At 30.5% G+C, this 16,550-nt stretch overlaps 2 protein-coding genes and 1 long non-coding RNA gene across 3 annotated transcripts in view; 2 read left to right on the forward strand and 1 right to left on the reverse strand.

The window, feature by feature from the left end:
- LOC144849721 (GPI-anchor transamidase component PIGU-like) overlaps positions 1 to 16,550 on the forward strand; it is a 74,135-nt gene that overhangs the window by 38,628 nt on the left and 18,957 nt on the right. The gene's annotated exons all lie outside the window — the stretch shown is intronic.
- On the reverse strand, positions 3,242 to 5,136 carry LOC144849731 (uncharacterized). The gene is made up of 2 exons (XR_013613993.1): positions 4,748 to 5,136; positions 3,242 to 3,987 (listed from the first exon to the last, which is right to left on the reverse strand). It is a non-coding gene; the product is annotated as an uncharacterized LOC144849731 (long non-coding RNA).
- LOC144849724 (uncharacterized) lies at positions 9,437 to 14,965 on the forward strand. The gene is made up of 2 exons (XM_078706750.1): positions 9,437 to 10,373; positions 12,276 to 14,965. Exons 1-2 carry the CDS (start codon positions 9,674 to 9,676, stop codon positions 12,647 to 12,649), a joined length of 1,074 nt encoding a protein of 357 aa, XP_078562876.1. The 5' UTR covers positions 9,437 to 9,673; the 3' UTR covers positions 12,650 to 14,965.

Consider the following 16,550-nt stretch of genomic DNA (forward strand, 5'->3'; position numbering starts at 1 on the left):
AGGGATACCCTAATCCCAGGAATATCCTTATCCCAGGGATGCCCCTATCCCAGGAATATCCTTATCCCAGGGATGCCCCTATCCTAGGAATGTCCTTATCCCAGGGATACCCTAATCCCGGTAATATCCTTATCCCAGGGATGCCCCTATCCCAGGAATGTCCTTATCCCAGGGATATCCCTATCTTAGGAATGTGCTTATTCCAGGGATACCCCTATCCTAGGAATATCCTTATTCCAGGGATACCCCTATCCCAAGAATATCCTTATCCCAGGAATATCTTTATCCCAGGGACACCCCTATCCCAGGAATATCCCTATCTTAGAGATACCCCTGACCCAGGTATACCCCTTAAGAGGTGCTTGGTTGGTGCTTAATATGGGTTCAGTTGTACAATTTGTTTAGGCCAAGCATCATACAGACGTTGTTATTTATTATATTGTTTACAATTATTGTTTAGCTTTACTAGTGTTTACGTATATGTATGAAGTATGTAATGAGTGAACATTTTAGTAGTTAGATATTAAATGAGGCCAACTTGTCTGCATGCTTTCAACCATATGCAATATTCCTTTTCTATAAATAAATGAAAGTAGTCCCTATTTGGTCCACCATACTGGTAGCGGTTATCTCCCTAGGGTTTACACCCACCCTGAAGTTTTGTTGCATTTTAAAGAATTTAATCTTGTAGCTTATATTAGTTTAAGCCGGTTCTTTTGTATATCACTTTTTCTTAGTTTTAAACCGCTTAAATCCACGAATAAAGCACAGGTTTTTTTGTAGATATTTTAATAACTCGTCTCAACAGATGGTAGGGTATTCAGAATCCAGTAGGATTAGGAGTTTGAAGACTAGTTGACGAAGGCTTGTAGGAACAGAACGGAAGCAAGGCTGTTTGGCCTTGTTGCCGGAAGATCGAGAAGACTATCCATGTCTGGCGTTCATTCATAATTTTAGAAACAAAGTATTTCTTTTATAGTAATTAGAAACTTTAATTATTGAACATAAGCAACATCAACTTTCTCATTGTGTAAGCCTAGAATTAAATTTACTTTTTGAACCTTTAAACTATCCTATTTCTCACAAATAAATTATATACTAACGATAGGATTTCTATTAAAATAAAATTAGAAATAGCACCTGAATTTAAAAAAATTGTTTTAAAAAAGTGAAAATTGTAACAGGAAGAGATAGAAATTAGTTCAGAAAAATGATTTGACATGAATCCATATTTTTGTATGACCTATACTGTACACCTTCTAGAAACACCTAATAGCCCTGGATGACTACAGTATATAGTTCCAAAACATCATTTTATTTGAATTTCATTTTACTGGATAACAGAATAGTTTTACTTGTTCATATCTTTGACAATTCTATAAACTAACAATAAACAGTGATATCTGGGTTGACAAGTAAACAGAAAAGAATACCATTAGAACGGACACACATATCCAATTTAAATTATTGATATACAATATTTATTTTTATTTTCCTTTTGTTATTTTATAAACAATGAATGAATGGGATAATCTTATTTACTGACAAACAATTATTCAAGAATATTGTTTACTATTCATCATATGTTCAATAAATAGAACAATAGAGTTTTATTAAAGTATACATTATTTATATACATACATTCACAGAATTAATCTAAATATGATATTTATTTTTAGAGATTATTACTAAAAATATCTATAAATAATTGAGGCCAAATGATTGTTAAACCAGATATTATACGTATTATACAATATACGTTAGATTTTCATAGAGATTGTATATATTCTTTCTTTTCTTTATTTCCATTCACATAATCATAAACAATAAATAATCATAATAGAAAACAAAAGAATGGAATATGTATACCTTTATGACTAAATAGAGAGCTTTCAATGTGCGGGTACATTACGTTGTCGTTGATTTTTGTTTGTTTTTGTGATGACCAAAAAAATGTCGGTCAATAACAAAATTCATGGTTATCACCCAAACTTAAATCGATCAAAACGTCCAATTTGCGGGTACATTACGTTGTCGTCCAGCTCGGTAAAATTGATTTCTCTTTTTTTTTGTGATGACCATACCCAAAAAAATGTCGGTCAGTAACAAAATTCATAGTTATCACCCGAATCACTCGATCAAAACAACCAAATCAATCTCATTGTACTGTATGCTAATAATCAAAATGACGCCATAAGTCATAGTCCATTGCCAATCGTAAGCTCCCTAATATAGTTTTTTAGAGCCTTGATAGATATTTCGCATACAATATCTCAAAAAGTAATATTATATCTTATCTATATGTTTACAATTGTTTGTTTTGTATAGAAGTTGTTTGAAGTAGAAGTACATTGTTACATTTGTTAATAACTAATTGGTATTAGTTTGAGCTGACTAGTGTTCTTTCTTGCGGAAAGGTTGATTTTAAACTACTTACCACTACTAAAATTTAGTTAAGAATTTGCTCTTAGATAAATATATGGAACACAGTTATCATACCATAGACGAGATAGCAGAAAAATGGAATGATATTTTCATATAGCTATCTTATTTGCAGATCATATCCTTATCCTGAGCTCTTTGATTTAAATTCATTTTCAATTTAAAGATTTTTATAAAAGAGTTTTAATGTTATTTGTATGTTTCCCCTAAAAATACAACATAAATGATACATTAATATAAAAGCAGAAATGAGTCCAAACCAACACAGTGAAAATCTGAAACTTTCCTGGAAGTAGATTTTTTTTGTAGCATTAGAATTTATGGAAAGTCCACTTCTATAGAAGTTCGGTTTTGAGAGAGTTGATTATAGTTATATAATACCGAGTTTTTGTATTTTAAAACCACTTTCTTCCAACTATGCTTATAGAATCATAAAAAAAAATAATATTTTAAAAAAGTCCTCTACTATTATTAATCTCAATTTGTCTCTCGAAATTTGCTTTTAGTTTTAGTTGTACTTTAAATTTAATTATTTTATAAATATTGTGTTATTTTTTTTCTTTAATATACTAAATAAAGTACTTATTCTAAACTTTTTACATCAATGTACATATAATTGGAATGCTTCAACAATACTCTCTAGAAATTATTATTTATTTATTATTACATAACATTTATTTAGTAATTTTTTAAATGATAAACAACACTGACGATAGCTCTGTGAATAGATTCTTTAAGGTTTACAAATGTACATGAATACAGTTTTATATAATCCTTCTGTCAAACAAATGTTTTCATGAATTGGTAATTGTATAATTTACGTAAACGGACAACTTTGTACATAATCGTTCTGTTTGAATGGATTGCTCGGGGATCTCACTTCGGTTCTCAATTCCGTATGTACAGAAGCTGGTAGCGATAATTGCCTTTGGAATGGGTTCTTTGAAACCCTCTGCGGGCACGGGAATGTATCAAATCGAACGTTACGCATGGGACGACTCCCTACCGTGTTTCTCCGTGACATCTTATCAGGGACAGGAAATGGAGAGCAATGCCTGGTTTCTTCCCCAATAATAATGTTGATATTTGGTTTCTTTGTTGGTTGTCTGTAACTTGGTCTGCTGAATGATTCGTCATGCGGTACAAAATCGCTGCAACTGTGCGAGCGTACCTTAGGTATTGGCACGCTTTGTGAATGAACTTTCGGGAACGGTGCCGGTATATTGATTGCTGATGAACATGACTTTTCATGTTCTTTAATGGACATGCGAATAGTTTCTTCCGACTGAGAAAATGGCAAGTCTATCGTGGAGAAGTCGTTCCTGACTTTACAGCAATAAACAGTAATGGCGATTAATACAAAAAGAATGAGTGCAATGCATAGGACAAGTAATATTAGAAAATATCCAGTTATGGCATTGTGTTGTTCATTTGCGTTATCATTTTTGGAGGTCGGGTCACTCGTATTTACCAGATTCACACTTGCAAGTAATATCAATCCTGATAAGGTAATAATAAACCGGTTCGTGTCGTACATTCTAGTGGCTGTTGATAAAGAAAATACAAAAATTTTGCTCAATTTGCTTAAAAGAAAGTAATATATATATATATAGTAATATATTCCAGTGGCCATGACACAATTACTCTTAAGATTATTTAGATTAATTATACAATTTTAAAAGGAAAATCTTATTGAAATAAATACTTAGTATTTAAGGGAAATATCTAACTGAATTGTGATTGGTGAATACGGCCATTGTTGCTAAAAAATATCTTCAGTATGTTTTAATAATCAAATCTTACAGATAATTTAAACTTCATCAAAGATAACTTTTTTCTTTTAAAATAAATCAAATTTCGTCCATAAGATTTTTTGCCTATTGATCAATGATTACAGTACTTTTCAAAACAAATAGAAATGTAAATAAGTTACTAAGTTATTTTGTTCAGAATTAATAAAGTAGAAGTAGCTCATTTAATTGTATTAACTTTGGCAAAAACAACAATAGCTTTTGTGCAAAAGCGTGACAAAAGGGGCCAAGCTTATGTCAGCTTATTAGCCGTGCCACTTTAAAGTAAAATAAATTTTATATAAGTAAAAACTTTCTAAATTTATGCAATATATTATCTAAAGATATATGATACCAAAATAAAGTTATATAACAACATAAGGTTGTAATTCAAACATCTTATATGATTACTTTTTTTCAGTTTATTTTCTTAAGATTTGCTTATAAGTCTTATAAACTGAAGAACTAAAAATAAAGTTATTAAGAAAAAGAATATATTCAAAATAACTAATTACCTTATTTCTCCTTGTGTAATTTAAATATATAGTTCCAGATAAAAGAGCTTTAAATTTGTGAACTTTTTAGAATAAGAATCCGAACATCGTACCATCCATGTAGATGGACGTAAAAGTACCAAATGGAATGGTTTGTGTCTGCTTTTGTGAACAAGTTTAAGACAACTGATAAGAAATGGGCTTAGAGGGTAGATAAGCTAGGAACCAGGAGGCCAATTGAACTTTCCGCTACAACCATTTCCGCTAGTATTTCCTCAATTGCAGATAGCAAAAGCATCCTTCCTTTTGTTGTCCTAAACTGCTTGACTGAATAGAAAATTTAAGGAAGTAGTTATGTAATGCATTAAACTAAGTAAAAGTAAACTTTCACTTTGCACGCCAAGTCCACTTTCAAGGTTTTTGTCATTCATCCATTAATATTACCAGAGATAATTAATTACACCACTATTGTTTTGGATGAGTAGTTTTATTGCAAAGCAAATTATAAAGGATAAAAACTGAAATCAACAGAAGCTTACATGATGACTACCAATTTACACTTAAGTTTAATATGAGGTATGATATTGAAGCCGTAATTTAAACATATTTACCAAACTGACGCAAGTTTAAGCCAACCTTCTGTTGATAAGCCCACCCCAGGTATAAGCCCAAATAAATTTTTCGTGCAAATTGTGTATAAGCCCACCATTAATTTAAAGAGTACAATAGAGTCTAAAACATCAGCGAAAATGATCGTTTGAATCAAAATATTAAGAACGGGGATTGTATCGAACTAAAACTATTTTACAAATGTTACGCGAAATATACTATAGATTAAAATAGTTTATATTTTGTACCAAGTGATAACATTTTGTTATTGCAAAATATTGATTATGTTATGGTAGAATATTGAAACTACCCCCTCATATTTTTAATTTTTAGCAGTAATCATTAATACCCCAGGGTGCTTGTAGGTTAATGATTATATATTCATAAGTCTTTCATAGTAGTAAAGTAATCCAGAAATATGGTAGTTAGACGCCCCTCTGGATCGCATCCTAATGGATCACTACTATTAGGTTTATTATCCCAGGTTGCTACTGATACATTGTAGGGTACTGTAGTTCTTTGCTTCCTTTTCTGGAGATAAATAAAGAGCAACATTTGTACTAAAACACACACAGGCTCTGATGCAATCACACCTCCAAATCGTATCTTGTCTGAGGAATGGGCCGCATGTGATCTCCTGAAAATTGATGCCAAACAATGTCTATCAACCATGTCATCAAAGACTACGAGACCTCAAATTCCCATCAAAAAACTGATGGCAAACAACCATGTCAAAAAATGACTGAGACCACCCAGTGTCCCCATCTCACCAACGTCCCATCCGATTTCCTCTAAATCAATACCACACTTTGAGACAACCATGCTAAAAACAATTGTCAGCCATGTTACCAATGACTTTGAAGACCTCATCGAATCAACGTAGAAGATGCCCTTCCACTATGTAATTACATTATTATTGAATACATTTGTGATGTATTCTCAAAGTTGTTTGCGTCCTAAATTAGTGTCTTCAATTTTCTTGTTTTGGTTCAGTGTGAAAGTTTAAAAATGGTGTCATACTGAGCTGATTAAGGAAAGTCTTCATATAGTGACTAAGTTGTTTTTGTTAATACTTTGTATTATAGTGTTATGTCAAAATTGAACAAATCATATTAAATAATAGGTTTACCTGATGTATAATGGCACTCTAGGGTATAATGCCATCCTGATATATATTTAATAAGGCACCGACACCCCACTGAGGCATGCCATCCTGAGGTATAAGTTCACACTGAGCCAGAAGACCACCTAAGGCATGCCACTCTGATGATAGGCCACCTGAGCTAAAATACCCCGCTGAAGACACTGCCACCCCACTGAGGCATGCCATCCTGAGGTATACGGTCACCCTGAGCTATAAGACCACCTAAGGCATCCCACTCTGAGGTATAAGGCCACCTGAGCTAAAATACCCTGCTGAAGACACCTCTTTAGATATGCCATCCTGAGGTATAAGGCCACCCTGAGCTAAAAGACCCCTTGAGATATGCCATCCTGAGGTATAAGGTTACCCTGAGCTAAAAGTCCCTTGAGATATGTCATCCTGAGGTATAAGACACACATGAGGTACTATACTCAAATGAGGTTCTGCGTAGTATAGGATGATGATTACTTAATTTTCAGCTTATCACTAGGTGGTTTAGAGAATGTGTCAAATTTGTATTATTTCTGTGGTTTACTAAAGACATTTAATGGACAAATCAAATTAAATTTGCCAATATATTGTTATATATCATAAATCATATATTATATTTTCTGATAAAATATGGAACATTAGTAATATATGTATGTTTGTGGGTTTATTATTTATTATATATATTAAATTAAAAAAATTGTAATCATCAAAAAAAAACATTCACATAAAGAAAATGTAAAAATTGTGTCCAAATTGTAATGCAGTTACTGCAGTAACTACATCTTTTCACTACAAATTTAATTTGTTCCATTGTAGGCATTTATGAGGCACTGCTGACTGCAATAAACAATCTGTATGATTACCTGAAAAATTTGTTGTTTTTCTTTGGAATCCTGGATGTGACAAGAATCTACTTTAATATTCTAATACAGGATACCCAATAATGGTCTTTAACAATTAATTATATCATATGTATTGTTATCTGCCATTATTGAAATTAATAAACGTTCTTGAAATGAAAAATGAAATGAAAATTAAATAATTTTGACATGGCCCATAACACTATAAGCTAAAAAAACTTGTTTCCATAGAGTTCTCATGGTATTTTAAGGAAATAATATTAAAGAAATTAGATTAAATTTAGTAATGTATTATACACACTATTTGGCTAAATTAAATTAAAGTCATGGATTTTGATTAACTGCACATACAAATAATGTATTAAGTGTAAGATTTAATAAAGGAAACAATACTATAGAAATCAAATTAAATTTACTGTTTTATTTGCACGTCAGTTAGCCTACAGCGGTTAAAAGCATTCAGGCAGCAGGAGTCACTGAACGTTCATTGAATGTTCTATGCAGTTCCTGTGTATATCAACCTGGTTTCGCTATTATTAGTTGAGGGTCAAAAATGTAACAAAAAGGTCGTAAAAACATGGAGAAATCATTCAATATATTGTAAGCCCACATGTTGCATGATACTGCCTGAATAAGGGACCCGCTTTTACGGCCGATGGGGTTTTTTTTTTATTATCAGTATTGTGCAAGCCTAGTCGTTTCAAAGGTAATGGTAGTATTGGCGTCAAATTTCTAAGGGAAATATACAATATATATAAATGGGTAGGTGGTATTTTGCCAGTGTTTTTGTTAGTATTGTTGTATATATTTTGTTGCTGCAGTTATTTGTCTCTGTTTCTTTTTTTAAATTGGTTTTAAAAGGATAATAAATGACTGGCTACAATATACTATAAGATGTGAATGAAACACACTTACAAATTAACCTTCTATTGTGTTTTTCTGAATTAGTAGAATGGTTCATTAAATAATTTTGAATAAATATAACTACATTAGAATTTATGATGAAATATATTTTAAATTATTAAAAATGTATCTTACAATCTATTTTGTAATTTACATTGTTTAAATATAATATAGAATAAACAACAATACAAATATTTTTTTTTTTAACCGTAGCTACTTTAATTAATGTTAATTAATGTAACATAAATATTAAAATCAACAAGTACAATGAAAAAATTACATTTTTTTATGTATTCTATATATTGACATTTATTTATATATTTAATTTATATTTGTTTAATATTATTTAAATTAATGATATTCAAATTGATATATGTAATGATTGTGATCGTTAAGCTGAAAAACGCCTTCATTGCTAGGCCCGCTTTTTCACATAACTACAAGAGGAAATATTCTTCCGCGTCAACATACCCGATCGGTTACCACGAAAAAAAAAGCGGTTTACTTTTCGGTATTTCTAACCTTCATTTTTGTTAGATTTACCTGGTGTAAAGCTATTGTTAAATGATATTTCAATTATTAGTCATGCATATCCTATATAATGCCCATGCATTACCATACAATTGTTAGTTCTATTCATTTAAAATATGGTTGTATCATGTTCTACGTTTTGCTAGGCCTAGCCATTTTACATCTGGAGTTGGACTCGTCCATTGGATGCCGGTGGAGAAAAATATACTCTGCGTATATCGAGGTGATATTTTCGGGCCAAGAGTAAGGCCAAAAATATTATTTGGAAATTAGTGTCGGCGATTGTTTCGACAGATGAATGATAATTAAACAGTGATGTTTTTGTCCTCGAAATCGTTGAATGTAAAGCCTGAAATATCGTTGTAATAACCCATTTTCCACATGTGCGAATTGACTTTCCAGTTTGTGGTTTCATTGTCTCCTATCCTGGTAAAGAAGTTGGTGTGTTGGTTAGTACGCATTGTTTTCATTCATAGTTTTCCTAAAATTATTGTTTATTGTGTTCAGGGCATGTTATACCCCAAATTCATAAATATTTTCTATTATACAGAGAGTTAAATTAGGGGTTATAATTACATTAGGTCTATAGATGGGTCTAGCCAATCACGTACATGTACGCGAAGGTTACGAAGGTCATAGGAATGGAATTTAATTAGGTAATAGCATTTATGGCACAATATTAAAAGAGATCTATAGTTGTGTACACTAGGAGTCAGCCATTAGAACTGCGAAACGACAACATACCAGTATTAGTGAACATGTCAATAACTGGTCAAGGCTAGATGCACATTGCTTCATGTCTTCATGTTGTTATATTTTGAACTTAGTCGTGGCTGTTTATAAGTAACATTATTCCGTGAAACATAGCTGTTTTTATTGGTACCTGACGTGAAAACATCGGAGTCACTCATGAGCTCCCTACGCATACCACCCATGGCCAAACGTAAAGCCAACTTTACGATGCTGGAAAAAAGTATTTTGCTTGATTTAACTAAAGGCTACCCTATAGTAAGTTCATCGTCTAAGGATTCTAAAACGCAACGTTGCAAAGACGAAGCCTGGCAAATGATCGCTGCTTTATTCAATGATTCTGAAAATATTTCCGTACGTACATCACAAGAATTGAGAATTTGCTACCAGAATTTGCTTCAGAAAGCTAAAAAAGATGAAAGTGTTCAAAACTGCAGGAAACGTGATGGAATTTCAGGGCCAATTTGTGGTAATGGACCGATGGTAAAAAGGAAAGCGAATTTTTCGCCTCTTGAGCGAAGTTTGTTAATTCATTTGGCTAACCAACACCCTATCGTAGTTTCGTCGTGTAAGGATATGAAAACGCAAAAAAGTAAAGACGAAGCTTGGCAAAACATAGAAAACTTATTTAACAATGAAGAGGATGTTTGCATCCGAACTGCTCAAGAATTGAGAACTTGTTTTCAGAACCTTACGCAAAAAGCTAGAAAACAAGACGCTTTAGATTGGCAAGAATTACAAATGATAAAGATGGAAGCTTCAAGCGCTTCGCCATCTTCTACGCCATCGGTAACGGATACTATGCGTGCTTTTATTCCACATATTTTTGAATCGGTAGAAACATCAAAAGATTGTGAAGGTGAGTTTGTATAAATACAACGGAAATAGTCGATTACGAAATAGAAATTATTTTTTTTTTTCTTTCGGTTATTTTAGTTTCAAGGAGATAAGTTTGGAATATCCATTGTGATATCTAGTTTTAAACCACAGTTTCCTTGGTTTAGGTATTTCAATATTTCAAGCTTCATAAATGCCCGGTTTGCCGCAGACTCTCCAGTGTTATAGTCGTATGATCTCCGGTGACCGAGACAACAAAATTCATACGCGCAGAATTTCTGTTTAAATTGAGCCTAACACTATCGGGCAGAAATAACATATTTTGTAAATGCATATAATTAAACTGTAATTATGAGATATATAATTATTACATAATATACAATACATATATTTAAAGAACCTGGTTATTAAAAAGCTTGTTGTACAATTTTATCTTGCCAGCACATTTTTCACTTAAAAATTCTCAATTTTTTAGGTTGCGGTTTATGAAATGCGACTATATATGTTTTAAATATTGGCATAAGAAACCACAATTAATGCGTCTTTTTTTTGTATAACTATAAGTAGACCTTGTAAATTTGCTTTATGAAAATTTAAAAAATTGTATAAATACTATTTATATGTAAGATACGATTTGAAACATGTTTTTTAGTTCAGACCTCAAAATTCTGCATTTTTTAAATTGTGGACTATGTTTCAAATATTGGCTTAGGTTACAACAATGGATGCGTCTTTTTAAATATATAATGATTTATAAATACTATTTTTAATTTAATATTAATACATATTATTTTAGAACAATTTTTTTTCTCTTTAGACCTAAAAAATTACGCTTTTTATATGCGACTATGTTTCAAATATTGGCGTATGTTATCACAATTGATTGACTTAATAATAATTATATAAAAATGATTTATCAATACTATTTAAATATAATATTACTGTTATTATTCTTACTTATTATTTTGGTGAAAAATGTTTTTCACATAAGGCCAACAAATTCTCAATTTTCAGATTGCGGTTTTTCGGACTCAAAAACTTTTGAATGAAACCACAAATGATGCGTCGTTTATAATTAGGCCTTGTAAATTTGCTGTATGATAATTATATTATATATATATATTATATAAAAATAATTTATAAATACTATTTTATATAAAACATAAAATTGTCCTTTTTAGATTGCAGTTTAAAAAAAATATGCGACTACGTTTCAAATATTGGAATGTAAAACCAGAAATGATGCGTTTTATTTACATAAATAAACCTTGTTGAATTTGTTACTATATGTATATTTAAAAGATTGATATTTTGATTTAGGTTTGAACATTTAATTTGGTTTGTTAATATTCTACATTAAATCAGTTTATTCCGACTGCAATGTATTTCAATAATTAACTTTGTATTACCAGGATTAATATTATGATGATTAATTTAATGATAAATCTTATGCTATTATTAGTATTATAATTAATCATTTACATTTTTTCATATTAAATTATGCAATTTCAATTAGATTTTTTTAATGGTTTCAGTTAGTTTTTGTATGTTCTTGTGCTTGAATATTATATAATTTTTTACGAGTTTATTTTATGAATATTATTATTTTCATTATTGTTATTATTGTTAAGGTCTAATAAGAATAATACGCCTTAATATTTTGAATAATTAATTAGAATATTTAGTATGTGGAGGTCTATAGCTACACTTTTTGAAAAACTTACGACCAACAAGTATAAATATATAACTTTACTTTAAAGTTTGATTTTGATTCTAGTAATTATACTTTATATTCTATCTACTTTAGAATCGGTACATGTAAATTATGATTTTAATATATCTGCAAAAACCACTGTTTATTTAAAAGTACATATTCTAATTGTGTTTTTAGTAAATTAAATAAATAATAAATATTTTTTTATAGATTCTCCCATGCATCAACGAAGTTCTGAAGCCCAAAATTTATTTGAATCGCCTCAATCATCAGAATCTACTTCTGGGAGTCAAGCGCCATCAGAGGCGACAGATCCACCATTAGTCCATCCGAAGATGCCGGCCACACCTCAAGAAATGGAATGTGATTCCGAATCGCGTAATTCAACGGAGAAATGCGAAGAACTTAAAATGCGTCTTATGATTGAAGAACATCAAGTTCGGATAAAAATGATGATGGAAGAACATGAGTGGAAACGTGAACAGCATAAATGGTTACGAGAAGAACATCGGATCAGGCTGAACTCGTTGATTCGAACCACAAACAATCATGAAATAAAAACGAATCATTTGAAAGCATCGTAACAATCTACTGAACTGTTAATTTATAAATGGTGCTCGGGGAAAAAAAAACACCTTTTAAAATGCATGTTTTGAAAAAATGCTATCTGTTGTTCCTGACCCTTTACTACTGTACTATCCTTATCCCTATATCCATCCCTGTAACCCTTGCGTTCAATTTTGCTGCAAAAATAAGTAAATTAATGTTCTGTGTTTTCAACGTAACCTTGAAGTATGTCAACAGAGAATTTGTAACTATAGGGTATGTAAAAATGAAAAGTTTTATCTCTGTGCCAGGTTGTTTTCGGTGTGTGCGTGTGTATACTTCAGGAGGTTGTTTAGTTGTTACAAAGTGAATTCTTTATATTCTGTGCCTCAATTTGTGAGTATTTCCGATGGTTATTGTTTAAATTTCTGCGTTGCAGATGATTTTATAAAATAATTAGAATTCAATTTTTTTAATTGCCAACGGGCCTTCAAGTATCAAGTATCGGATTGGTATTCAGGACAAACTGGATATATAAAAACATGTTTATTATCAATTATAAGTACAAATTATGGATGTATTTTAAATATCATGATTTTGCGACTAAAATTGATCATTTTACTAATCTATAATCTATATACATTTGTTTATTCATAAATAAGGAAGATTTCTCAAAACAAAAATTAAACTGATTATAAGGAAAAAATTTGGAAATTAAATTACTTTGATGATGATGTTGATGATATTGATGATGTGTGATTCTGTAGGTAAAATTGTCAGTACATGTTTTTATAATAAAATTATCTTAGTCTTTTAAGGAACCCTCAGCGATTTGCTTGAATTCAATATCGCCGATCGATAGGATGAATTTTTTTCACTTTTGTAAATAAGAAAAAATTGCCTTTATATGTTGTGTGTGGTCGTATTGCTAGTGTTAAAAATTGCTAATATGGTAACATTTGTAAATGCAAGATATACCTAATGGTTTTTCACATATAACATTTTTATTGAACGGGCAAAACAGGTTTTGTGTAAAACATTGGCAAGAAAATAGAAAATAATTTGGTATTCATAAAATTTTCTGCTGTGTTTTACCAAAAAAAAACCCTTGTTGATATTTCAGTGGGGGTAATATGATTTAAATAATTATTGCATTGGGTGCGCTTATTATCCATGTCTTAGGAACCATGTCAACACTGTGTTGCTGCAGTAACTACATTTTATTTATGAAATTATTTTTCATAACACTGTTTATTGCATTGACTTCTTCATAAACTTGTACAATGAAACGAAACTAAAGTCATATGTTACTGCAGTTAAAACTTTAGTTACTGCAGTAGAATAAGTTGATATGATATCTTTAAGTGTATTTAAAGTCTTGCAAAGCAAATATATGACCACACTTAGCAAATATACCCTCAGCAATATAAAAAATGATTTTACATCTATTTAGATATATATTTATTAAATAAAACTCCTGTGTGTAAGAGTATGTGTTATCAAAAATTCAACGGGTCGTCTTTCTCTCTCTTACTCATAATATAACTGATGCAAATCAATTATTTATATTTTTAAGTAATACTAATCCAGGTCGTATTCTAGTTGAGTTGTTTAAAACTGCTACATCTTGTATCTAGAGATTATAGTACACATTATCGTTCATCTTAAATGTACTGTATCCGTTTTGGCCCCAAAATATTACCGTAAATAATCAAATAAATCCGCTAATGTGCATTCACGAGTATTGGATATCTGCGTTTATCGCAACTGATTTGAGAATAGTATTGAAATGGTTTAAACGTTGAGGTGATCCCTTACTTTAGTGTTAGAACGTGGCAAATTTTTCTCCCCAAAAAAAAAAAAAATTTGAATTGACCACGGTCATTAAATATGCGTAACATCCAGTTTTAAATTTAAGTTTCCATAAAAGTGTGACCTCATTTAGTTTGTATACCTCACAATTTGTCGTTTTTAAAAATGTATTCAAGAAAATATGGTACAAACATTCTGGCTATTTCTGTTTATTTTGGTTATTATTGCTGAGAAGGGTAGTGCCAAATGATATACTATTTAATCTAAAATAAATATATTTATTTGATGATAATTAGTATGTAGGTTAAAATATCATATTTTCACAATAATATTCATTTTTGGTAAAAGACGTATTTTGTTTGATAATTTACGGTACCGGTAAACAAAATATTTGTCAACAAAAAATGTAGGATTGGTAGTTATACTATTTCAATCTTAATTTTGGCAGGTTGAAATGCTATATATATATGTTATATATGAATAAATGCTCTTGTGTTTTATGGGTTTTTTTTTTTGGAGATGTTATATTATTTACACGAGAAAAAAATAAATTTAAACAAAAATGATGTCTATTTTTTCTTTCCTGAAAGAAATCTAAAATATTTAGATATCATTATTGTGTTGTTTTTTGTATTACGTATGCTGCACTTTTTTATTTTAATTTTTGGAAAATTGTAAATAATTTTTATACTATTTTTGTAGGATGTACTTTTTAGTTTATTTCCTTGTTTTGTCTTATCTGTTTCGTTGATCATTTGCCAGAATTATATTATTGCTTTATCGTAACCCGTTTTATGAAATCATAAATTCATAACGAAGAAATATAATTTTATTTGTAAGGATCAGTGTGGAATCCCCAGGGAAGCGCGAATACATGACCTCTCCAGCCGGTCCCTTATTTTGTACATTTCTCATTTATGGGCGTAAAAAAAAAAATTGGACAGGTTTTCTGATTAGAATTTCATGGGTTTATTCAGCGTTGCATTATATTATTCATCTTGAAAAATATACGTAATTCTAAATATATCAGATTTTACATTGATGACGTGACAATGACATCGTCGCAAAAATAAATAATTTTCTTTGTCATTTTGATATAAAAATCACTTTAGCGTTGATAGAAGAGAGGTGAAAAACCCCGACCTGGCCTAATTTTTTTTTTTGGAAGTGTAGTTTAGCAAATTTTATATTTGCCGTTTCAAGTCAATAACCTTTAGAATATAATGTTTAATTGACATAATGTTTATTCGGAGTAAACTAGTACAAAACTAGATTGAAGGACAATCATTGGTCTTACCTGACTCCGTCCTACTTTTGCCAAAGCTGATTATCAAATTACTTTGCAGTATGGTTTTTGTTAATGATAATATATATCACGTAATTATCACAGAAAGTTCTCGTCCTCGAAGTCGTTTGCGAAGCATTTTGTCGGTTTATCGCTTTTCTGTGGATTTGAAATTTGTCCAACGATGATAAACGTAAAACATAGCGTTTAGTTTGTCAGGGTTTTTTTATTGTAAATTTTATGACATAATTTATTTAAAAAGTTTGTACTTTAGTTATAATTACCATTATTGCCATTGCTGAATCTTGTAAGGGGCGCATTTTCTCATTCTCACTGGTTTTCTCAACTTAAAACCGTTAAAAAATTAAGTAACTTCCAGTATACCACTAACTAGTCGTGTTTATATGCCTTGTCAAATTTTACTTCACTCAAAAGATTCTAAAACATTTTGACAGAGCGTTTAATTTGGATAAGATGTTTAAATCATAAAATAAATATAACTATTAGAAATGATTAAAACAATAATTTACAAGATTACACTACAAAATTTAATAGTACTACTGTACTAGTAAACCAAAAATATTGTTATAAATACAGAATTTAAAAAAAAATCCTTTGCCCGTTTTTTTATTAACTAATATCCCTTGGGGTGTATTATTGCGGATGAAATTGAGTAAAAGCCTAGCCAAAAAGGACCTGCAGGCTGTTCGTGTTAATTATTTTCTTTTAACTAAAGATAATCTCTTTTTTTGGAATACAAACCTTTTAATAACAAATTTAAAATAGAACTATTTATTTCGCAATCATTGCCTTGTACTAACTAACAATATCAGATATTGACC

Source organism: Antedon bifida, chromosome 8 (genome assembly GCF_963402885.1).
Source record: "Antedon bifida chromosome 8, ecAntBifi1.1, whole genome shotgun sequence".
NCBI lineage: Eukaryota > Metazoa > Echinodermata > Crinoidea > Comatulida > Antedonidae > Antedon > Antedon bifida.

Coding starts and splice junctions, on each gene's coding strand:
- LOC144849724 (XM_078706750.1), top strand. CDS start 9,674: ATGAGCTCCCTACGCATACCACCCATGGCCAAACGTAAAGCCAACTTT. Junction 10,374..12,275: donor AACATCAAAAGATTGTGAAG/GTGAGTTTGTAT, acceptor ATTTTTTTATAG/ATTCTCCCATGCATCAACGA.